The sequence below is a fragment of the Podarcis melisellensis genome, assembly GCF_964234715.1.
Source record: "Podarcis melisellensis genome assembly, chromosome: 11".
Taxonomy (NCBI): domain Eukaryota; kingdom Metazoa; phylum Chordata; class Lepidosauria; order Squamata; family Lacertidae; genus Podarcis; species Podarcis melisellensis.
The window spans coordinates 37,483,269-37,508,892 of record NC_138543.1 but is presented as its reverse complement, the minus strand read 5'-3'; the positions used below and the strand labels follow the sequence as shown (position 1 = coordinate 37,508,892).

General features: G+C 38.6%; 1 protein-coding gene across 3 annotated transcripts in view; it reads left to right on the top strand.

The window, feature by feature from the left end:
- Positions 1 to 25,624, top strand: part of ERBIN (erbb2 interacting protein) — an 84,086-nt gene that overhangs the window by 32,243 nt on the left and 26,219 nt on the right. For all 3 annotated transcript variants that reach the window (XM_081929342.1, XM_081929340.1, XM_081929341.1), the window contains exons 4-16: positions 1,221 to 1,338; positions 10,362 to 10,440; positions 10,567 to 10,656; positions 12,639 to 12,695; positions 16,605 to 16,668; positions 17,427 to 17,501; positions 18,376 to 18,520; positions 19,451 to 19,523; positions 19,831 to 19,960; positions 22,400 to 22,515; positions 24,260 to 24,329; positions 24,811 to 24,910; positions 25,107 to 25,228. In XM_081929342.1, the coding sequence (XP_081785468.1) occupies positions 1,221 to 1,338; positions 10,362 to 10,440; positions 10,567 to 10,656; positions 12,639 to 12,695; positions 16,605 to 16,668; positions 17,427 to 17,501; positions 18,376 to 18,520; positions 19,451 to 19,523; positions 19,831 to 19,960; positions 22,400 to 22,515; positions 24,260 to 24,329; positions 24,811 to 24,910; positions 25,107 to 25,228 (1,239 nt within the window). The remainder of the gene's footprint in view (positions 1 to 1,220; positions 1,339 to 10,361; positions 10,441 to 10,566; positions 10,657 to 12,638; positions 12,696 to 16,604; positions 16,669 to 17,426; positions 17,502 to 18,375; positions 18,521 to 19,450; positions 19,524 to 19,830; positions 19,961 to 22,399; positions 22,516 to 24,259; positions 24,330 to 24,810; positions 24,911 to 25,106; positions 25,229 to 25,624) is intronic.

The window sequence follows — 25,624 nt, the reverse complement described above, 5'->3', positions numbered from 1 at the left end:
AGGTTAATAGCTATTTATTTTATCTGAATGCTTTAAAATTTTATGTTAGTAACTTACTACTTTACTGTTATTTATTACATAGTTCCTCACAATCATTGTGTGAGATGGGTTAGGTTGAATGATGGTGAGCAGCCCAAGTGAACTTCATGGCCAAGTGTAGATTTGAACCTTGGTCTCCCCATTCTAATCCAGCTCTCACCACCATACTACTCTAGTTCTCAGATCTATCATTTTCCTCCAGTGGCCAGAATTATCACAATATATAGACTTACCCTCAATATATATATTGTAGTCCTCAGTGATGGATTGCTTGTTTTGAATCAGGAGGATACTAAAGAGCACAAGGGGTTTAGCTACAAATCTGCTAGTCCCGTGTTTGAAGTTGCCTCTGCCATTAATTCATTAGGTGCCCTTGGGCAAACTGGTCTCTGTTCCATAATCAGTTTGGAGATAATCCCTGGCTTTCAAGGGTTCGTCTGTAAAGTGATCTGATGTACACAGTCCTTGATTCCAATCTCACTTTCATTTCATGAGATTATCTTCTCTCTGCTCATGATTTGACATCTTCTAGGTTGGTTACCATGAAACATGTCATAAATTCAGGGCTTGTGGGCTTTGAATTGCAAGAAGTTTTCAAGGGATTCTAGGATCTACAACAGCTACAGTGTTTACAAGACTCCACTGCTTTTTTGCCTCTCATGGCTTCTAGCCATGTTTCCCTAAATGCATTTAACTGTGTTTCTTACTGGAGTGGGATCAGTTTTGAATATTAACTATGAAGAGCTGTGGATTTGGGGGGTTGGTTTTTTTTGGTAAACTTTAGTATGTTTTACACATGTGTTCACCAGAAAGGAGTGTCATGCTGTGTTATTAATTTGTTAACAATTTATTTTTTGCTTTAAAATACAGATTATCAGTATAGACAGATTAATACTTAATAAATAATTATTATGAAGTAAGTTTTTTGCCAACAATTTTATAAGAATATTTGTAGTGTCCTTTAAAACTCTTGCTTTGGTTTAGCTTAGCTTTAGCTTGGTTTAGATTAGCTTTGGTTATTTGTTTGTGATTAATAGCTTCAAAATCATGGAACGTAAAATATTTCGTGCAGATTATTTTGAACACTATATCATTTATTTGACTCAGTAGCTGGGCTTTAAGAAGTTTAAACCTAGCATATTAGAATAATATGCTCTCTTTTTTGGTCTTTGTCTCAATAGCAACTTTTTAACTGTCAGTCTCTGCACAAGTTGAGTTTGCCGGACAATGATCTAACAACATTGCCTGCATCCATAGCAAATCTCATTAACCTCAGGGAACTGGATGTCAGCAAGAATGGTGAGTTTTTTTGTTGAAACAATCAAAAGCACTGAAGAGCAAGGCTGTATCAGTGTATAAATTTCAGTTTTTTGAATGACCTGTAATAGTTGAGTTTCTGTAAAAAAAAATATTGTTTGTCTCTAACATAGTTCTAAGTGAACATGATTCTCTCATTCCCCTCCCCTCACCCCACTCCGATCTGTTCTAAACATTCCCACAAAGCTCTGGGGTAGATGTGGCAAGGGTTCAGGACCTGCACAGTGAGAAGAGAGCAGGGAAAGATCTGCTGCACAAGCGAAAATCCTTGTGCTGATGGACACAGGAGTTGAATTCCTTCCCATTCCTCTTAATTAACAATCTTGTGGTATTGTTATGTAGGGTTTTCCCTTTCTGTTGTCTATTCTCAACCTTACTTCAAATGCCATGCTATACAGAGGCACAGTTGTGTACCTAAACCAAATACCACTTTTGCTTCCTGTCAGTGCAGGGCAAAATCACAGCGCTCAAAAGTTGACCTGTTTTTTTGCTGGATGCTTGCAACTCCTATGTGACCTTTTCTTCACATCTCCTTAGGCTATTGATTTGAACTAAGAGCATTAAAACTTACTTTCTAGCTTGTAAAACATTGATTTCTGTCACTTGTTCATTCCCTAAAACTTTTTAACCATGGCTTCTAGCATGTTACTTAGTTTATATCTGTTGTTTTCAATGTGCTTTCTTATCAGTTGCTGGATTTTTTAAATTTATTACTTTTGTGTCTTGTCCCCCCCCCCCATTTATTCAGGATTGCTTACAACTGCTGTGAGGCACCATGAGGGTTTTTTTTTAAAAAAAAGCCTGAATGGTTGTATAGAATAAGTTAAAATAAATAATAGACTAAGGTGATTATAACCCCCCCATAAATCTCCCCCCTATAGGCTCCAGCAGTCAACACATTTTAAAACTTGAAATATTCCTAGAATGCACACACTTAAGCTTGGCCTCTGACAAGTCTGAAGTGAGAGGAATTTCATAGCTGTGAGGCAACTGTTGAAAAGTGCCTTGGTCTCTCAGCTTGGAATATATGTAGAATAATCAAGAAACCATACTTGGCAAATCAGAAGGATCACACTGGGACGTAGGCAGAGAATTGACCTGAATGGAGTGCCAGAATCAAAAAAAGACCCCAATGCAGTCATTTTTAGACCAAGTTACCACTGCTGAAAATCAAAGGAAAGGCTTGAAAATGTGTGCTTAAATGTTTAAATGCTAAAACTAGAGAGAGTATTCAGGCAACACTTTATTTTCTGTTAGTGAAATAATTCAATAGAAGTGGTATTTTTTTCAGCAAACATACTGGTCTCTCTGATCTATTAATCAGCCTGTCCAGATCCGATTGCTTCAGATGTTTTATAGGTTTGGTCAATGACAGTAACATTAGCATGTATACCTGTCCAATTAATGTAATACAGTCTGGGTTTGTTTGCTTCTGGTTTGTAGAACTTCAGATTCTCCTTGATTTATCAGCAATTCATTCTGATCCTTCTACACACCTAGGGAAGTAATACATTATTGTGTACTATTTCAAATGTTAATAGAATAGCATTGGTGAGACAAGCGTCTTCTTCTTCTTCAGAAGATACATCCCTAAACTGCACTGGACTATAATAGGCAAATAGGAGGAAACTATAGTGGAGATTTTGCATTTGATTGCTCTCTGTCAGACACCCAAGCTGAGTGATGGCTCAGGGCAGTCTGGCAGAGAACTCATTCCCACTCTTCCAAGCTTAGGGAAAACTGGCATAGAACTCAGTTGCTCCTTAAGAGCTTTTGCCATATGCCTGAGGCTGGTGAAGAAAAATAGTTAAAAGCCAAATCCAGAAACAAAAATACATTTTTTAAAAAACATTGCTACTCTTGTGTAATGCATATTGACAGTATTATGAGTTCTATTGGTAACTGGTGTATTTGAGTGAACTAGTGCAAGCTTTTGATTAACTTGGCTAGTGTTGCAAATATCAAACAGTTTTGGTACTTCAATAGCAATGTGAGATAATATTTTAGCTGTTCAGATTTAATTAGCCCAGAATCTCAGGACTGAGCACGGTTTCCTCCCCCTCACCTCATTTTAGTGCAGCAGAAAACCAAAACAGTTAATTATTTTTATTTAGAATATTATAGACCATTTTACACCATAGATGGTCACAAAATGGTTTACATAGCAATCAAATAATTAATCAAATAATAAGGGGTTTTAAACATAAAGCACAGGTAAAATAATAGATTCCATAGACGGGTAGCCAAACTAAGGCCCAGGGGCCAAATCCGGCCCAATCGCCTTCTCAATCCGGCCTGCAGACGGTCTGGGAATCAGCATGTTTTTACATGAGTATAATGTGTGCTTTTATTTAAAATGCATCTCAGGGTTATTTGTGGGGCATAGGAATTTGTACATGTTTTTTTCTTCAAAATATAGTCTGCCCCCCCCCCAAAGGTCTGAGGGACAGTGGACCGGCCCCCTGCTGAAAAAGTCTGCTGACGTAATACAACTTAAAATGCCTGCTGGAATAGAATGGTTTTCCGAAGTATGGTTTACACTTGCCTTAAAAGCATGACCAAACAATGGTTTATAAACTTGGTTTTCACACAGCAGCAAATCATATTTTTGACTGTTGAAACAAACCAGCTGAAGCTGCATTTTGCTGTGAAATTAGGACTCGGATTCAGGTTCTCAGAGGGTGGGTGGGGAAAGTGAGTTTACAAACTTTATGCTCATTCTTGCAACACCAACCCATAGTTTGGTATTGCTTGTGAAAAACTGCAATGTGTGTGGAGAGAGTAAGTAAATCATTATAAATAATTGGAATCTAGCTTACTTTTCTGCTACCAGTCAATAGGAAGTAGCTATTGAATTAGCTGCCACTTGGTTTGCAGTCTCCACAGTCACCATTTTGTCCAGCTGGTATGGTGACAATTCACTTATATTCCTTTTCCTGTAGTTAAAACCAAACATGTGAACAACTATCAATCCCTTTCACAGTGTTCAGTGTAAGCTGCAATGAGTGCAGGGTGTTTCTTTTTCTGCTTTTTAATGTATCTCTTACTGAGATTTTGCCTCCCTGCTGTCACAAATATAAATATTTTGCATAAACCTGAGCTAGGAGACAGTCTTTTAAGCTCTGTTCCCTTAATGTTTTCTCATAGAAGGCAATGCTTCTATTGGAATCTGGCCACATGCCTACTATTTTCTTAATTAAGTTTCATAAGTTTGTAAGACAGACTGTTCTGTTAACTTTGTGCAGCTGAGAACCTCAGGGTAATCTCTTATTGTGTAAATTGCCTTGAAGAAAGTTCGTTCTTGCCATTTATAAATGGGTTGCCAACCTGGCTCAAGAGGCGATGGCAAGCTGCTTTTTGCATGGCTTCTAGTTATTTCAAGGATGAGACAGTCCATTGCCCCCTCACTTCTATCTAGGTGCTTGGGATGAGAGAGATAATTAGAAAAAGAAAATCTACTGTCCCATCACAGCTCAACACACAACTTCAGTTCTCAAGCACATTAAGACTATTTGGGGCTTGGAATGAGAGTGGATGAGACATAAAGCCTTGTGTGTGAATGCTGTATTACTGGAACATTGGCCTGAGGCTGTACATGGCATGTCTGAGCAGCTGCTGTTTAAGCTGGGTGACTATAAGCAGAAGGTATCTTTAAGAAAAGATGACCTATGGAAAAGATGGTTAAGTCATGACATTGCTATTCACACACATATTGAAAGCTGTATAAAAGAAAAGCAAATGGTCACAGTACTGTATCAGTCTTGAGGATATAGGAAGTGGATTTCGCCTGTTTAAATGTATTTGCATATCTTAAGCTTATAATTTTTTACATGTCACAGTGAGGGGCCTTTTTGAAATGTAAGTTTAGCAAGCTGCTTGTGTTTCAAGCTCAGAGGTAGTTAAAACAGTCTCCGCTCCGCACCCTTCAGAAAGTGAATGGGAGAAATTATCCATGCAGATGGTATGAAGGTTGTATCAGACAACTATGTACCTGAGAGTGCCGCAGGGAAGATACAGCACAGATTTGAAACTAACTTTGGATGTCAGGTTTTTTTGGAAAACGTACATACCTGGTTTAAATTGCTCACATTCTACTTGTCGTTTCCTTCTATATTGCTCCTCTGAGGATCAGCGCACCTGTTACAATCTTAATGATTAACCTTGTGTAAATTGGATGCTTGCAGCTTGATACTGTAATAATATTGAAGATTGGGATAAGCTTCCTTCCATTTGCAGTAAAGGCTGGAGAGTGCTAAGAATGCTACTCTTTTGACTCTCAGTGGTTTTGCTCCCCTGCCAATTAGTGATAAGGAGAGAACCTACTCCACATTTGCACACTCACTTGGACAGGAGGAATTATTTGCCGGAAGGGGTATAGGATAGCTGAGTAGGCACTATCTTGTTTAGGTTGCTTCAGCTGATCCTCCTTGCTCTTCCTCTCAAAACTGCTTACCATAGATATAAAACACAACTTCAGTAAGCACAGTTTAAAACATTAAATTTAAAATTTCAAAAAAACCCCACAAAGATCAATTACTAAATAAGCTGACCAACACGTTATTTAACCTAGTGCAGAAATCACATAAAAGTCCAAGAGCCCTCAATATTAAAACCCCAGATCTTCAAGCCAGCAGATTAAATGAACATGTAAACATGAAGTGAATAGGATGCAGGAAGCACCTAATTTTCTTGGTCTCTTCTTGGTTGCCATTGCAATTCCCATTATTCTACAAATGAATGTATGGTCTAAATTTAAAGTGTTAAGTATGCAGGTTTATAAAAGCTATTGAGAGCTCACAGAGACTTGTATGGGTTCTCTTATCTTCCCTTTTATATTTGATATTGAGTGTTTCAGTTTAATGCCTGAAAACTTTAGGTATCTGGCAAACCTCATTCCAAAATACAGTGGTACCTCAGGTTACATTCGCTTCAGGTTACATACGCTTCAGGTTAGAGACTCCGCAAACCCAGAAATAGTGTTTCAGGTTAAGAACTTTGCTTCAGGATGAGAACAGAAATTGTGCTCCGGCTGTGCAGCAGCAGCGGGAGGCCCCATTAGCTAAAGTGGTGCTTCAGGTTAAGTACAGTTTCAGGTTAAGAACAGACCTCCGGAACGAATTAAGTACTTAACCCGAGGTACCACTGTATGCCCCATTACCAAATAAGTATAACCAAGATTTATGCTGTTATCATCATCATTTTATTTGTATGCTGCCTTTCCATAGTTAAAGCCATGCTCATGGCAACTTACAACATGAAAAGATTTACATGATTACAAACATAGCAAAGTCGGTTATAAACAATAAATATAAAACATTAAAAATTATACAACCAAATTGAAACAATTTCCACATAAATCATAATAAAATCTCTCTCTGTGTGTGATATAAACAGCAACAAAAAACCCACAACAACGCCCCTAAACGATACCACAGCCCAAGAGTCTGTTCAGCAGCCTCTGCTTTTGCAGCTGGAGTCAATAAGGACTCGTCCTCCCAGGCCAGGTGGGAAATGGCCAGCAAGGCAGGGAGCAGGTCTTCCAGGACTCACAGCCAAGATGATTCCTGTGCGTTCCTGTTTGTAATAAAAAGCTACCAGCTGAGATTTGGCATCATTTAATGTGTTTTAATACTGTTTTGAGACTTGAAATTTGCAGTGTGTAATGTCTGCAACTTTACACAATGTATTCCCTCCTTTATGGGGTTAGGATCTTCAGACTGCCTTGGGAATTGGGTAGGAATTATTGTTATACTGCCTTAATTATTTTGGTATGTGCTGTAATTTTTGCCATATCTGACTTTCCTAAATTTATAAGAAACTTATTGAGTGTTATAGGAGAGCACAGTTGCACACCCTACCACTTCTCTGTAGAGCATTGAATGAGAAAGACAGACCACCAGGATTGTAGCTCTGGCCTGCTGCCACTTTTGAATTTTCACTTAGATAGCTTTACTAGGCAAATGAATGGAGAGAAACTGGAGACAGCTTGCAGCCATGTCATGTAGAAGACTTAGAGGAAATTGCACAGATTATCTCACAGCTGTATAACCTTCACTTCTTCCCATCTCATATGTATCATGGGCATCAGTGACACATTTTCTCTGTAACATAGATAAAAGTTTGCTTATTATAGTACAGTAGGTCATGGGCATATAATTTGGAGTTAAGCTATAAAGTGGCCTTGGGATAGTACCATGGCAATCTACTGCAAGAGCATTTAGACCCAAATTCATGCTATCCTAAATGTTAAAAATGAGATTGAAGCAATAAAATATTCCATAAAAGTGCCTTTCAAAAGATCGCATGCCTAGAACACCACCTACAATTAATATCCAGCTTTGATAATACAAAGGCTACTTTGTTTCTCTGTTCTCTGTCTTACAAGGACTTTGTGCTGGAGTCTGACAATCCAAGTAACCTGTAGAATATTTCCAAAATGGGATATTTGCCTTTTTGTCCCTGTAGCTATGGGGTCATCTAGAAAACCTACCCAGCATTGAGTGAGGCAGTTCTTTTTACACCTGAGAAACTCCTCCTGCTATCCCACCTTATCCACTGTGGATTTTCAGGAATGCATCATGTCTCTCTCTCACACAGAGAGTTTTATGAACAGGCTGATAAGATGGAGGACTCAAAGCCTGCTTATGACTCTTAGACATTTTGGTTGGTTCTGGTAAAAATAGAACCATACTGTAGATTTTGGATTTGTAGCAAAAAAATCAGCCATGATTAAGTTTATGTGTGCTGGGCCACAACATAAAGTTATTTACAACATGAATGTGTGCATGGAGATTTTGGTAATATGCAGTAGAGAATTCCTGGGAATGTGCAGACCATTGTCCATAGAACACAATGGAAAATTCCCATGCCACATTTCATGGCTTTGGCTTATTTCTCATGTCTTTAAGAGTGCCTTGTTCCTTTTAATTGTGCTGCAATATATACATTATGTACACATACAGGCCTACAATATAGTCATTTAAATACAACACAGGTGGAGACAGCAGTGAAAACCTTTAAATAAGAGAGGTTCACCTATACTTCATGGGGCAAAGGTTCCACCCGGTACAGTTCTACCACCTTCTGGCTCTTTTAGACAAAAATACTTGAATAAATCCAATTGTGGATCTCCCATGTCCAGTCTGCTTTGGCTCATTAAACTGTATGGGGCAGGAAAATGTTTCTGATTACTTCCCTCCCTCTCCTGTGGGCATTCATAAATTCAATGCTGGACACGTATTGGATAGCTTGTCTAGCATCAGGAATGGCAGTGATGTAATTTAATAACACGTACACCATAGATATGTGGAAGTAGTATGGAAACATCATAAATAATATGCTAAGAAGAACTTTAGATTCAGAAGGTGCTATGGTTGTGCGTCAAAGATGTCCAAACATTGCAAGATGGATGTATTCATGAATAGTCTTCTTTTAAAGCTTCATGCTAAGCCAATACATGAAAACTCCAAATTTTTGTTGGAGCTTTATTAACTTGGGAACTTAAGAAATATAATTTCTTGAACATATTTCCATTTTTAGTGTGCAGGTAGCTATCCATTATGCACTTTGTTTAAATGAATGTTTTGTGGTGTGATGAAAAAATAATAGTTTCTCTCAAGCTGAGCACCGTGGCATTCAGATTTGTACTATTGTTGCCCTTTAGTCAGTTCTCATTAGATTTTTAAGGGCCAAAGTAGTATGTCTACCTCCTAAATCATTTCCCCTTGAATAACTGCTTCATTTCATTATCTCTGATTAACATGCTAAATGCTTACAGTATTTTAAAACATCACAAGAAGGATTGGTTTCTTTATTAATTATCATTGGCTCCAATAATACATAAGCAGTCTAATGGTGCCTCGGAGATTATGTCTGACACTGTGTTCCTGTGCTCATTAAACTCCTTTTCCTTTCTGCTTTATGTATGTACGTATTCTACAAATGTATAAACTACTTCACAGCCTGAGGCCATAAAAGCAGTGTACAACAAGATAACAAGATAAAACACAAACTCTTAAAAACAAAAAGCCATTCCTACAGATGTACAATTAATAATTCATAAACGAAATGTCAGACAACTGAATTCAATGTATAATGCAACTGCAACTGGTATCTCTAGGCATCAGCCATATCCCACTGAGGTCAACCTTAGGATAGTATAGCATCTAAGTAACAAGAAAATACGAATTCTACAACCTGCACAAGTTGTAGAAACCAATGAAATTTGCATTATTTAACTTAGTTATGATGTCATTTTTTTGTATAATTTTGCTTCTGTTAGTCACGAGGAAGGGAAGAGCGCTCTACAAAGGGTTGAAGCTTTGCTATTTGACAACCAGAAATTTTATCCAGTAGCAACTCTGGCTTCTGAGATTTTACCAGGCATTACTGCTCACTTTCAAGTCTAATTTACAATTTGTCAGAAGGCTGATTTTTAAAGATGAAAACCAAGACCACTAAAACCACATTCTGTTACTTTTCTATAGTTCCAAGGAACAGCAGCATGCAGGCATCCCTAATTAAAGCTAGTGAAGACCTTGATTCAGATGCTTTTGAAAATTCACTTAAATACATGAGGTCCATGCAAGCTGCTGTGCTTTTCACAATACAGTGGTACCTCCAGTTGCGAACGGGATCCATTCCGGAGGAGGTCTGACCACATCCCGAGGAATTCGCAACCAGAGGACCGCTTGGGCGCATGCGTTTGGCGCGTAGAACACTTATGCGCATGCGCACTTGGCGAAACCCAGTAAAATACTTCTGGGTTTGTTGCGTTCGCATCCCGAAGTTTACGTACCCAGAGGGATGCATAAGCGGAGGTACGACTGTAATAATTAGAGCACATTACTCCAGAGCTTGAGCAGAAGCTCTGAAACTCTATTGGCTGTGAAACAGAAGTCATGTAGTTGTGCAAAGTAGCAGCATAATCTCAGAAAATTAAGTTGCCATTATTTTGGTTATTGCAGGTTTTTTCTTATGTGCATTTGTGCTGTCTACTTTTACAGGCATACAGGAGTTTCCAGAAAATATCAAAAACTGTAAAGTTTTGGCAATTGTTGAGGCCAGCGTAAACCCCATTTCAAAGTAAGTTGTTTTGTTGTTTAAATTATAGCATGTCCGTTGAGCAGTGAGTAGTGAACACAAAGTATGTTTTGAAATGAGGCGTATGATCTTGTGTTTGCTAATTTTTATGTCTTTAAATTTGTCTAGGCTTCCAGATGGATTTTCACAGTTGTTAAATCTAACACAGCTATATCTGAATGATGCTTTTCTTGAGTTCTTACCAGCCAATTTTGGCAGGTAAGTTTGAAAATGGGTTTTTGAAAATCAATACCTTGTTTTTAACTGTGTAGAACATAGTGTGTTGCATTGATCAGAAGAAGGCACGTTGTTGGTTAAGAGGCAAGATGTAAATTCCAAACCCTACCTTTCGAACAGAGTTATGTAGTAGTACTTTCAGAATGGATATGATGAGCTAGAATAATTGGTTTAAAGTCCCACTGTTTGATGGAATTAGTCTTAGTAGAATGGAAATTGAAAGAATTCATCAGCTCCCATGTTCTTCAATCATTGGCCATATTGGCTTGGGCTGATGGGAATTGTAGTCCAGCAACAGCTGGAGGGGGCTCCATGGAGGCTATCCCTGATTAAAATATTATGTAGCTCTGCTGTCATCTTTGTTTTAATAAAAATGTAGGGGGAGGGACTCTAGTCAAAAGGTTTGAAAAAAGAAAACAGCAAAGTTGCACTCTCCAAGACCACTTCTGTGCAAGCTGTGCAACATTCATGAAACATTGACTGCAAAATGGCATCAGAGTGGTATTGGGATGAACTCTCTTTCTGTGCCCTTAGCCACCTGTTCTTGCTGCTGGGAACTGGGAATCCTTGCAGCTTTCAATTCTCCTTTCATTTAAAAGGATAGAATAGGCTGTCTAGTTACAGTATTTCAATCACAGCATTATGTTAGCTTTCATGGAGTTCATGTAGATCAGGCTTCCCCAACCTCGGCCCTCCAGATGTTTTGAGACGACAATTCCATCATCCCTGGCCACTGGTCCTGCTAGCTAGGGATCATGGGAGTTGTAGGCCAAAAACATCTGGAGGGGCGAGGTTGGGGAAGCATGATGTAGATGGCTAAGTCAGGAGGAACATCCACATCGTTTTCTAATACGTGCAAACTAGTACACAATAAAACAATGCATTTTGCAAGGTAAAAACAACAGTACAATGATAAAAATGGCTGGTATATAGAGTTGAATTGCCATCTAAACATTGTTGCGAAAAAGACAAATACATTGATTTGCTGTATGGACATTACCGTATTTTTCGCTCTATAAGACGTACCTTTTCCCTCCTAAAAAGTAAGGGGAAATGTGTGTTCTTCTTATGGAGCGAATGCAGGCTGCGCAGCTATTCCAGAAGCCAGAACAGTAAGAGGGATCGTGAAAGCAGTGATCCCTCTTGCTCTTCTGACTTTGCTTCGCTGGAGAGGCGCTGCGCAGCTTTCCCTCTCTGCGCAGCGCCCCTTCAGCAAAGCGTGAGGAGAAACAGAGCCCCTTCCATTTCTCCTGCCGCATTGCTGGAGAGGTGCTGCGCAAAGAGGGAGAGAATATTTTTTTTCTTGTATACGGTATATACAAAACCAAGCCCTATTTGACACCAATTATGACTCAGCTGCAGCATGGAGTTCAGTCTAGGTCATCACATTTATAGAAGGAGAGCCATAAATTTTAGAAAACTGACAACACCCCAAAAATAAATAAATCCAGAGACTGATAAGAGACATGTAACTTGAACAAAGTTTAAGAGAAAATTAAGATCAAAATTCACTTGTTGGACAGGAAATAATAATGTTTGGAAGTTTTGCCAGATGTGAAGTGGTTGCAGATTTATATTGCTTAGTGGAAGAAATTTTCTTACAGTATAATTAAACAATACCAAAAATTGTTTGGGATAATTGGAATCTCCTGCTTGTCTCTGCTAGAGACGGTTGTCAAAAGTATTCCAAAATAAGTAATTATTTTGTATAGCCTTGCTATTACTTGCATTTGAATGATTCCTTCCTCTGCCCACGTTAGATCTAAGAATCACAATTCTCTGAAGCAAGCAAAATATCTAGATATTAAAGATGTGTGCAGCCTGTATTTGAACCCAGCTTTTATTTGCAAATTAAATTTGCCCAATATCTGAATTCTTGTACTGGCTGTATAAACAAGCTTTATTTTATTTCAGATATGCATACTTTGCTGCTTAAATGGTAATCTTGAGTGTTTATTTTACAGATTAACTAAACTCCAGATTTTGGAGCTCAGAGAAAACCAGTTAAAAATGTTGCCAAAGTAAGTATATAGTGATATTTATGTTTATTTTGGTGTGAATAATATGTTTGAAGATGTATTGAGATTATAATACAGTGGTACCTCAGGTTACAGACGCTTCAGCTTACAGACTCCGCTAACACAGAAATAGTACCTTGGGTTAAGAACTTTGCTTCAGGATGAGAACAGAAATCGCACAGGGGATGCAAGGTTTTAAACCCCTGAGCCTCTTGGGCATGCTGATCAGAAGGTCGGCAATTCAAATTCCTGTGACGGGATGAGCTCCCGTTGCTCTGTCCCAGCTTCTGCCAACCTAGCAGTTCGAAAGCACACCAGTGCAAGTAGATAAACAAGTACCACTGCGGTGGGAAGTAAAATGGTGTTTCTGTGTGCTCTGCCACTCGTCATGGTCCTCCAAGCGCCAGTAGCAGTCTAGTCATGCTGGCCAGATGACCTGGAAAGCTGTCTGTGGACAAATGCCAGCTTCTTTGACCTGAAAAGCAAGATGAGCGCCACACCCCATAGTTGCCTTTGACTGGACTTAACTGTCCAGGGGTCCTTTAGCTTTACTTTACCTATCTATTACCTATTACCTATTATTTACCGTCTTTGTTCTTTTTATTTTTACAAATGTATTTGGACTCCTGTCCAAATAATTATCTATAAGATGACAATTGCATATAAACAACTTCTCTGTGTACGTCCTGTGGGTTGCTAAATATGTTACAGTTTCGTGTAGGGAGATCAATAAAGTGTGTACAGCTGTAATTTTTGAAGTTCGTTGTGAATGGTTTTTACTGCCAGTAAGACAGTTCCTGGGCTGAATTGCCTGAGGATCTCTATGTAGGAAAATGTAATACTTGAGGAAGCCATTATTAGATTTTGGATCTAAAATCATTCCATGTGTATGCATATCTACATCACATGAAATTGAATGACGGATTTAGAGTTGAAAGAAAAGAGCTTTTTTTGTAGTGAAACAGTATGATTCTAAAAATATTTACGCAGATTATCCCCCCCCCCCGTAATAATAATGATACAGCAACTTAAATGTGTTTTTGTTTTCCTTTCATAATGGTATGGTGCTTTCGCTCTCTTTTTTAATTCTTCTTGTTAATTCCTCTTGCTTCTTAAGGAAGACATTCAGCACAAAAATTGACAATTCCCTTGATCCCTTCTCAGGAGCTATTTTTGCTGACGATTGCCAATGGGCACAGTAGGAGGTGGCCGGCCAAGATGCCTTGCTGGCATTCCTTTCTCCCTCATTTATACCTTAACAGTAGTGTTGGGCACTGACTGGGGAGAGAAGCCTTTGTGCTGAGAGGTGGGTGATGCATTGTGAGCAGCCTCCTCTTTGCCTGCCTGCCTGCCTCTTTCCCCCATTTTGGGGGCTGCCTCTTCTTTTGGGGTTGGCAGCAAAGAGGGAAGAAGTTGGAAAGTACTGCTGGTCCCAAACAGGAAATTGTGTGCCCATCCTTACCTGATATGTATGATGAACTTTATTAAAGGATATCTAGTACATAAGGAAGGGTTCTGTGAAATGGGCTATGAAAACAAAAGAAGGGAGATTCTAGCGCCAGACAAATGAACCAGTAGATGAAATATGAGACTTAATGCTCACACTTCAGCGGAGAGCTGGCTAGAAAGCATTGCTCCATTGAACTCTTATCCTCTTGGTGCTCTCTTGTTCTATTAGTTTCACTTGGCTATATTTATGCGGCGATTGGAAAGACATAACCTAAGGGTACCTTTTAAAACAAAATGTAGTCTTTGTAAATAAAACGGCTAAAGAGGGAATGCACACAAGATAAATACGTTTTGAGGAACGAATGTGGTGACATTAGAAAAAGCTAACTAACATTTAATTCCTTTGTTCTTTAATAAGTTAACATTTGTGTTTGGATAGTTTTTTTACCATGGGGTTATAGCATTCCTGCTTAGAATCAGAGAAGTGTAGAATTGGGAGGGAGCCTGAGGGTCTAGTCCAACCCCCTGCAATGCAGGAATCCCACCTAAAGTATACAGGGCAGATGGCCATCCAACCTCTCCTTAAAAACTTCAAAGGAAGGAGACTCCACCACCTCCTGAAGGCAGGGGTAGATCTACTATGAAATTAATTAAGATTAAGTTTCAGGGTCCCTAATCCTGGGTTGGCCCCAGAAGCTAATCCACCTTGCTTTTAAAAAAATTGGGTCTAGTTGACTCAATTTGAGTTATACATCTCTGATTGATTAATTTTCTGCTGTATATATTTCAATAGTCCCACTGTTTGAGAGTCAGTAGCACAGATTGTTGCTGGTTGCAAAGGGCCCCCCATAACAGTTGAAGCTTCAGGGTCCCAGAAATGTATGTCTGCCACTGCCTGAGGGAAACCATTTGTGATGTTAAGTTTTGGTCAGTGCTTTTTTCTAGAAAAATAGGTGCTGGTACTTACTGTACCAAGAAGTTGTTACAGTAAGTGCCACGCTTTTTTTAACAACAACAAAAAAGAGGTGTCAGTACTGCGTACCCTTGAGTATCCCCTGGGGGGAAAAGCACTGATTTTGATAATGAAATGGATAATGAGGGAAAAGAATGACCGTGTTCTGTGCGAAATGTAGAAGCTTGTGTACTTTATTTATTCTATTTATTTGACAATAAATTACATAAAGCTGTTTACAACATGCTTCTAGCAGACTGCTGGGACTTCAGAAGAAAGAAGAAACCAGTCAAACTTGCTCCCCCCTCCCTTTCTGTCACTTGGACCTCAAAAGGAAAAACAAATCTAGGTCTAAGCCATTGTCTTTGAGCTTGTTCTCAGCTTGTATAGGACATGCTGACTTGAATGTATCCCGTCTAAAGAAAATGAAAGTGATTGAATTCTGCCCATTTTTAAGTTAGCTTGTGCCTGAATTAGAAAATGTTTTGTTTTTTTTTTTTTGTATTTTGATACTTTATGGCATTCCTTAGTTTCCTGATTGTGGAATCTAGCTGCTGCTTCTGCAAAGAGCAGCAAATTATGCTGTGAAATAATTGGTTTATTAGTTAATTAAAACAGCTTAAATGTAACTGGCTTTTTTTCTTATAGTAGGGGACAAACTCTTGCTGATGACTTTTTTGTGGGATGCATGTGTGTGACACAAGTAGTTCACTGTCACTTTCTAATAGCAATGGGCTTAATTTGTTAGAGCACGGGCGTGTGATCTATTCGATAGGCCACTAGTATATTAGGATTTTTAGAAAGCATTTCACACTGTCCCATGGGTGTAGCCGATGTGATTGGTCAGTTAGTTAAGTATATTATTTTACTTGATGGGGGGGAGCTGCCCCCCTTGCTATGCCCGTGCACTGCCCCTCACTGGATACTTGAAGTCATAGAACAAGACGGTGACTTTTCTTAATGCAACCTTACGCATGCGAGCTCAAAAGTAAGCCTCATTGATTTTAGTGGCATTTACTCTCATGTGTGTATAGGATTGCAGTGTTAATGGACTGGAAACTCTCTAAGTAAGATGAAAGCGATTAGGATCACATGTTTTCCCTTCACAATGGAGATGGGTAAACAGTGGGATCTTTATTAATACACAGCAGCTTTAAAGACAAGTGGGCGTACAACGGCATAATTTATCTTTGGCATTCATTGCCACATAGTGATGATGTTGCATGATTTGATAGAATTGGGAAGAAGTCATTGCTTTCTCAATGAGCTAAGAGAGAAATGTGTTTTTAATTAAACTGGATAACATTGAACTACAGTTTTTGCTTTGCTTTTAGCTATAGGATTATATGACATTTTATAAAAATCTGACCCTATCAAGTATGAGTGCTTTTATAGAACTGCCAGGCTATCTGATGCTGATTAAAAAGATGCATTAGTAAAAACACAAGAAGATTTGATGTAACTGGTATTTTTCTTAAACCTAATTCCTTATTAATCCTTTCTCTTTGCAGAACCATGAACAGACTGACTCAGCTGGAGAGACTGGACTTGGGAAGTAATGAATTCACAGAAGTGGTGAGTTCTAGCTAAGTAACGCAGCTTTCCTAAAACCTCTTATCTGTAAATCTATTTTTAATCAATGTCAAATAGAAAAATCAGCTTAATGCTGTCTTACAGAGAAACTGTTGCCTGTATCCTAATTTTTAAGGGAAACTATTTTTAAAGTTAACTGATTTGTGTAGCTTTCATTTCCTGTTAGTATGGTATATCTGTGACAGACGAAAGTATTTTCATATGTATTTAAACTACAAGCAAGCATTATTCTCATTTGACCACATATTAGCTTCTAAGGTTATATGTTATAATAAGTGCTTATAATTTATGCAACTATGAAAACATTTTTTTCTAGTTGATTCTGCATGTGCCTGTGCAGTGAAATTCATTCTGAAATTTATAGCTGGCTTTTCACTCAAATATTGTGACTATAACATCTGACAAAATACTGTATATATTTAAAGCTTGTAGGAAAAACCTAAGTAGGGCATCAGTGTGTAATAGAATGCTATATAAAAGAAAACAAACCATTCTGGAGAAATACAAAGGGCAGCATCCAATTTTGATCAAATCAATTTCCCCATCCTCCCCTCCCATCTGCAGCTGCCCCCTCCACCCCACATTCTCCCACAAATCAACTTCCAACCAACCAGATTCTGTTCCTAACATTGATCCTTCCACTGGTATATGGACACAGTTAGATTCACTCAGTGCATTGTCAGTAATAAATGTATATCTATAATACAATCTAATTTTTTCATCTATCTTGTTTTTAACAGCCTGAAGTACTTGAACAATTAAGTGGGTTAAAAGAATTCTGGATGGATGGTAACAGACTAACTCTTATTCCAGGGGTATGTATATTTATTCCTTTAAATGGCTGTGCTTGCGTGTGTATGTTTAAAGGTCTCATAAACATTTCATCTTAGGCCATAGAGTGCGCAAAAGACAGATTAAAAGCTGTACCTATATGTCCATTATTTCAAGCCTCTCCATAAGCCTCATACTTTCAAGGTTGTTGCTTTTCCTGAACACCCTTGTTTGAAATAATGCCAGGGGATGGGAAGCGCATTCGTGTCAGCAAAACCTTGTTCTGCTTTGATTTGACAACTTTAGCTAAACCAATCATCCACACCCAATATGCCTTGTATTTTACGTATTTAGTGCAACTTATGACAATAGTGTGCTTAAATGACATCCATTAGAAAGTGTAGCTTCATGTATCAGTGTGCCTTCACTCTTGATTACTTGGAATAGTCTGAAGTATTTCTGGTCACTTTTTTATACTCAAGAATGTAAATGTTCATAAAACAGTTGGTAGAAATGTGAACCTGCTTCTTCAATTGTTTAACATTCTGAAAAATGCAGGTGAATGTTTTATGTGTTCCACCCAAAATATGTATGGTCGAATAAAAATTGTGAAACTGAATATGACATTGTGACAATCTTCTTTAGAGGCATAACCTTCACTTTGTATTAGAATAGGCTCATCTGCATCAGTGGAACTTTACAGCAGCCTCTTAGAATGAAATATCTACAGCTGGACGCTATGCTTAAGATTTGGATCTTGTATAAGCAGCTATTGAAATGTGCATGCTAGCTGGTTACTAGAATGCTGATGTTACAGGCCTCATAGATCTTAGCAAATAGCTATTTTTTAATATCTGCAGAATAGAATATATTTTAACACAGAATCTTTTTACTTTGCCCATACTTTTATATTTTCAGTTTATGGGCAGTTTGAAGCACTTGACCTACTTGGATGTTTCCAAAAACAACATTGAAACTCTTGAAGAGGGTGTTTCAGGATGTGAAAGTTTACAAGACCTGCTGTTATCTAGTAATTCACTTCAGCAACTACCAGAGTCTATTGGTTTGTATTGTCCAAAGTTAACTATTACTATATTTCAGAAACCAAAATAACAGTTGTGGCATGCTGTATGTAGGCCAAAAGTAAAAACTAAAACAGCTTTTTCATCTTGCACAAATTGTGTTTGCATATCTAGGTCCAGTCAAGTAAGGTTCTTCCACTCAAATTCAGGTGATTCCTTCCTGCAGTCCTCAACAATGCAGCCCAAACTATTCAGGAGCCTTCTACCCCCTACCCACCTGGAGAGACATTTTAGGGGCTGCAGAGAGCAGGGAAGTTAAAAGGAAGTTCAGTTGCAATATCTGCCTTACATTCATGCAACCCCGTCAGCTAGTATTTTTGCTGTGCAGTGTTGATCTTCAGGACTAAAATGATCTTGCCACACAGGCTTAATAGCTGCTGTGCTAAAGTGCCCCAATTTAAGATTAGAGAAGTGGAAGATTTCCCTAGAAATTGGTAATTGCTTTTCTTTGAAAGGCCTTGGTCTTCACATTGCAGAAGGAAATCAGGGGAGCCACTTGCCAGCCTTTTTGCAGGCCCTGTTCCACTAGTATGAAGTGCAGCATGTGTTAGACATTAGCCACTGATACTCCCAGTCGTGGGAGAAATACCGTATTTTTCCATGTATAAGAATAGTTTTTCCCCCTAAAAAATAATGTCCAGGGTTGGGGGGCATCCTATACATGGGGGCCATCTCCCCCCATTTTCTTAAATTGGAGTCCCCCAAAACAGGGTGCTCCTTATGCAGGGTGCATCTTATAGACAGAAAATTACAGTATATTTCTTTTGTTTGTTTTTTCGCGACATAGACTTGGGTGGGACAGGTAGAGTGAAACATCACTTTCAGACCTTTGTCCATGTGTCCCCTCGTACAAAGCAGGAATGTCTGTTTTCTATGAACACTATCTTATTATGATATATGTTTTACAACAGGGTCCCTGAAGAAATTAACAATTCTTAAAATTGATGAAAATCAACTAATGTATCTGCCAGACTCTATAGGAGGGTAGGTATTTCTGAATAAATAAGGGCTTATATTCTATAGTTTTGTTCCTTAATGACTTCTTGTTTGGTTACAATCCTCTTACCTACTGCACATCATACTCCAGCCGAGTATTTTGGAAAGGCTAGAGGTAGCTTGGAATAATGAGCTTTGGGCTATATTTTTAAAAGGGGCGAACTTCAGCCCTACATTTAGGTCTTATTACTTAGCATTTATATGACAACTGGATATTAATTTTTATTTTGTTCATTTTAAAATGGCACTGTCATGTAAAAGACTTTTTAATTTAATAAATTTAATTGAATTTCAGTTTAACATCAGTTGAAGAACTGGACTGTAGCTTCAATGAGATTGAAGCGTTGCCTTCATCTATTGGACAGCTCTCTAATACAAGGACCTTTGCTGCAGATCATAACTTTTTAACACAGTTGCCACCAGAGGTAAGTTCTTATTAATGAAAATCTGGTTTTTAATATATGACGTATGTTTAGATTTGTAAGCAAGAGTATATCTGCATGCTTTTATTTCTGTACATTTCAAGTTGATTAAAACTAGCTGAAATCTTTGGATGCAGGTTTGGTTGGCGGAATAAATTTCCGAAGTGTCAGTCAATCATGCATTTAATCATGCAATTAAAGATATTAATAAGATGTAGACTTGAAAGGAAGAGGCCACTCATCTGCCAATTTTGCTATTAAAGCACATTCTGTTCAGAGATGAGAAAAAGCTTTGACCAGAGAATGCAAGCTCTCAGTATTTCCTCAGCTGTGAAGTGATTCCAACTTCAAAACTGATATAATGGTGCATGCAAAACAGATGCAGCCATCAGTCTTACTCCTCTACACATGCTTCAGGTGGATTTTCCTGCCTCCTTTTTAATGTGCATGCATGAACTTTCATGTGATTGATCTGTATATTCAAGAAATGTATCTGTATCTCCCCTGCATCTGTGGTTTTTTTATTCGCTATATCCATCATTTTTATTGTATTCTGTATGTGTTTATGCCAATAAACTCTTAATTAAAAGAAAGAGAAAGAAAGAAAGAAAGAAAGAAAGAAAGAAAGAAAGAGGGAGAACCATTTATGCCCCACCTTGAGCTCCTTGAAAGAAAGATGAAAAATAAATAATTTTAAGGATGAGGGTAGCTGAATGTTCTTTGGTGACATTAAATGAAGCCTGCCTTAACTTGAATATGCAAATGGATGTCAGAACAGTTGTTAGTAGGCACAAGTTGTCTTGTTACTTTCTGACAAAAAGTTATTGCACAGAAAAAATGGCATTAGGCAATGTGCATTGGACTAAAGAGAAGAAAGTTCCTAGACCAAAGAGTCATGCAGTTTTCTGAAATACATTATGTACAGGGGTCATAAGTTAGATCTGCACTAACTTGTGCCTCAATTGTACAACTGATGCTTATTCTTCCATTCAGCTATACCAAGAATGAATATGATTGCTGTGTTTGTTATGCATTTGCATGCCATTGAAAGGCGTTGGCGATGAGTAATTTGCATGGCAGCATTCCAGTACAGGAGATATAGTGTGTACTTTGTTCCTTCCTCTTACGTCCTGTTGCTTATTCACCAATAAATGACACAAGCTTCCTGCAGCAATAGACTTAACATAGCTACTATGCTGAAAATCAAATCCATGGGCTCATAACAGCCTAAAAGAGTCAAGCAAATTACAGCCTTTGATGCATAGCTGTCAACCTTCCATTTTTTTGCGTGAAATTCCCTTATTCCAGCGCCGTTTCCCGCTGCTTCCCACTGCTATCCCGGATTGTTAGATATCCCGTAGACTGTCCCTGGGACAGGTGAGGCTGCTGATCCTTTATTTTTGAGGCTGATGATCCCTTATTTTCAAATCTGAAAGTTGACAGCTATTCTTAGAGGATGGTTGCTGGATGCCACGAGAATAGTCAAACTGGCCTGCATTCTATAGGTCTGTGGTCTCCAATGCAGTGACCGCTAGAGCACTGATGCCTGTGAAAGCCTCTGGACTCCCCTCACTTATGCCTCCCTGGCCAGGAGTTAAACCCCCACCCCTTTATAAGTGAGAAGGGAGAAATCTCTACCTGGAAATTACTGTTGAGAGAGGAGGCAGGAGTTGTTTTGCCCCTTCCCACTTCCTCTTTCAACTCTATAGTTTTCTAGACTGAGACCAGTATTGCAGAGGAAATAAGAGTGTATTGAAATAGAAAGGAAAAAGGGATGGGAGAGGAAGGATGGACACGAGAAGAGATTAAAAGAAGATGAACTCTGTGTGTGTTTCCTACTTTTTGTGGTTTGGTACACTTCTTTGTCCCTCTCCCTTGGAGTGGGATATGGATCTGTTTTTGCTTTAGGTGTTCTCCGTTCTCCTTGGGAGGCTGGGTTTTTTCTGTCGTTTTCTCGTCCTCAGTGGTAGGGAATGTCTTGTGTCCTTGGTTGTTTTTCCTCTCTCCTTCTCTCTGGGGTCTAGGGGTCTGAGAATATTCCCCCTGCCTCCCCAGTACTCAAGAAATAAACTGGAAGAACAGATTTGTGGTGGTGCCAGTTACATAATTTGAAATGGGCCCAGAAAGGTTGGAACCTCTTCTTTAGGTGGGAAAAAAAGTACATATAACCTCATTGTGAAAAAATACTGTACTTTTGGTGCAAGTTTAAAGGCAACGAATAAATTGCTATCTTAGTTTCCTCTAATCCACTCTGACCTTTCTTGTCTCTTTATATCCAAAATATTGTGGGTCGTAGTTAGTGGAAATTTTTCTCTTTGAAAATATATCCAAGCAAGTTTTTATTTTCCTATTAAAAAATAATAGATAAATGCATGACTTAAAACATTCAGCAGCTAATACTCTGGATTGCTGAGTAATCAAACTTACTTATTTATTTTTCAGATTGGAAACTGGAAACATGTAACTGTTCTGTTCTTACATTCTAATAAGCTGGAGTTCCTCCCAGAGGAAATGGGTGATATGCAGAAATTAAAAGTCGTCAATCTAAGTGACAATAGGTTTGTTATTTTCATTCTTTTGTGTCAATTATGAATAATGAAGTGCCACTCAATGACCATAGGTCAGTCACTGTTTCTTAGCCTAAGTGCCTTCCTTTCCCCCCATGGCTTGTTGTGAAGATAAAATAATGGGATGGAAGTGCATTTACCAATTTGAGATCCTTGGAGAGGGATGAAATATAAATGTAATGAATCGTGGTATCAAATTACCATAATTGTATCAAAATGCATTTGTTGCCCTCGTGGCTCTTAATTTGGTGGTTGCTTACTTTGTGGGAAAGTGTGTATACAAAGATTCAGTTGTTCTGGCTGAAAAGCTTGGATAGGTCTGGGAACTGAGATACTAGCAAGAGAGAGGATAAGAATTTAAGCATAATACGGTCCATTGCCAGCCCATAAACTGCAATTGATTGTGTAGGATGGAGCCAAGAGGAGACTAATGCATAGTGTCTGAAGTTGACCGAAGCCACAGTTGTGTTGGCAAGATGGGGGAAAGTTCAGGAGTTTGGAACACTCTCCCCCTGGATAAGACTAGTTAGTGATTCTAGTACCTTCCAGATGTTGTTGGATTACAACTCCCATTAGCCCCATCCAGTGTGGTCTATGGGCGGGGATTATGGGATTTGTAGTGCTAGAGGTCACCAGGTTTGGAAAGGCTGCCCTATTATTTATGCAGGGATTGTTATCTGATTAGAGAAAGCTACTGGTTAGATAGTAGGGATTAATTCTTGGGTTGCTGTGGATATGAGGTTGTTGCTTGTGGGGTGTGTTTGTGTGTGTGTGTGTGTGTGTGTGTGTGTGTGTGTGTGTGAGAGAGAGAGAGAGAGAGAGAGAGAGAGAGAGAGAGAATGAGAATATCACACTGGACAAAAAGTTACTATTTGTTTAGATCTGGATATTATTGAATGAAAAGCTTTTGATTAAAGAAATCCAATGCTGCAAACAAGTCCATCTGTTTTAAAACCAAAAGTGAAAACATATAACGTTTTTCGTCTTCAAGGGTGGGGAACCTTTGTCATCCTGACAGTCCTATTCCCTTATGGGCAGTCTTCCAGAGGCTTCATGCCAGAGAAAGAAATTCGGTGAAGCGATGGGTGTGACATGTGACTCTTGCCTTTGCACAGCAGGCTACATTCCAGCAATGCATAAGCTGGAAGCCCATGCACACACATCCTCCTGGTGCTTTTTTCCTAGAAAAATAGGTGCTGGTACTCAACATGAAGTTGCCAGGGGTCACCAGCCTTTTTTGATTAAAGAGGTTGGGGGGCACCAGTCACAAAATGGCTGCATTGGAGGGGGTATGGCATAACACAAAATGGCTGCCCTGGGGTGTGTGACATAAAACAAAATTGGAGAGGCAGCCATCTCTGACAACCTTATGCTTACCACAGGAAGACAGCTAAGTGTTTGGAGATAAAAGTATGGAGTATGGCGATAAAAGGTGTGCGCACACTCTGACTGATGCTGGTGCTATTGCTGTCTAATAAACAACCGGGAGCATTTCTCAATACAAATATATATATACATGGTAGCCACAGCGCTCTTATTTTACAGAAATTACTAGAAGGTACCTACACCTTTTGCCCCATAACTTACTTTCTTGGAGGGCTAGTACCTATTCCAGGAACCACGTCACTCATGGGCACTGGGCTGGTGATTCTTTATGATATCCTCATTTTGGTCTGTTCTTAGACAAATAATTTGTTTTTATGCATAATCTTTGTATCACATGTTTTCTTCACAGACTGAAGTATTTGCCCTATACCTTTACAAAGCTGCAGCAATTGACTGCCATGTGGCTATCAGATAATCAGGTAAGCATTGCTTATTTTTAGCATGATTAGAAGTTTTTTTTAATATTTCTTGCAATCTTAACAAATTTTAAAACTAGCCCCTGTGACATACATAAATCCCTTTTGGACTCAAATATATTTTTTGGCTTCTGAATTTGGTATTTATGACAAAGTGATCACATTGGACCTAATGTTCTGATGAGCCAAATGATCCTATTGTCTTGAAGTGCAGGCACATGCTGTTAAAGGATTATCATTGACATTCTGCAAAACGGTTATACATCATGAAAAGGGTGTGTACAAAACTCTTTTAAAACATCTACTCTCTATCTTGGGACTTGGTTAATAAAATTACTCAGCATACTTAATATATCGGCTATGTTTTAATATTTCATATCAAATATATATTCTTGATGAAAATGAAACTAGGATTTTGCTGCATGCACGTGTATAGAATGTGTATATATTCCTGATGGCATTCTTGTTTTGTTTGTATTCTCAGTCTAAACCACTCATTCCACTTCAAAAAGAAGTTGACCCAGAAACACAGAAAACAGTGCTTACTAATTATATGTTCCCACAGCAACCAAGATCTGAAGAGGGTAGGAATTTGATTTTATTTTTTCATATATTTTTTTAAAGTTTGATGATAAAGGGAGTATCTATTTAGATTGGATTACTGATTTTACTATTTCTAACTTTTAAATTATTGGGCCCTCACCTGTATCAGGGTCCTGAAGTCCCAGATCCCTTGGAGCTTATTTGCTTAGGAATCAATTTCCTTTTTCTTTTCTTTAGTTATGTTTATATCTGATAACGAAAGTTTCAACCCTTCACTGTGGGAGGAGCAGAGGAAACAGCGAGCTCAGGTTGCTTTTGAATGTGATGAAGATAAAGATGAAAGAGAAGCACCACCCAGGGTATGCAATTGCTTTCTTCTGTCATGATTTCCTTCATACGTTTCACACTTTCTGCCTTTAATAGGATCTCCTGCTGAGTTGGGTAACCTCCTGGCAACTCTCTCACAATTTCTTCTGCACAACCTTCAGGCTTCAGTGAGATTCTAGAGGATCATAGCTTTCATTTAGAATGCATGTAGACAGTCTTTAACGTGAAGCTCTTTGAGGTTATGCTGTGAAGGCACATGATGCAGCCAGCCACCGATATGGAGTGGGCCTGGCCCTGGTTAGTGCTTGGATAACAAACTCTCTGAGAACCTCGTGCATGTCATGTTCAGTCCTGCTGCTTTTTGTTCTGTTTGTTTTGTCGTTTTAATGAAGTGAATTATTAGTGTTTTTCTTTCTGGTGTTTGCAAG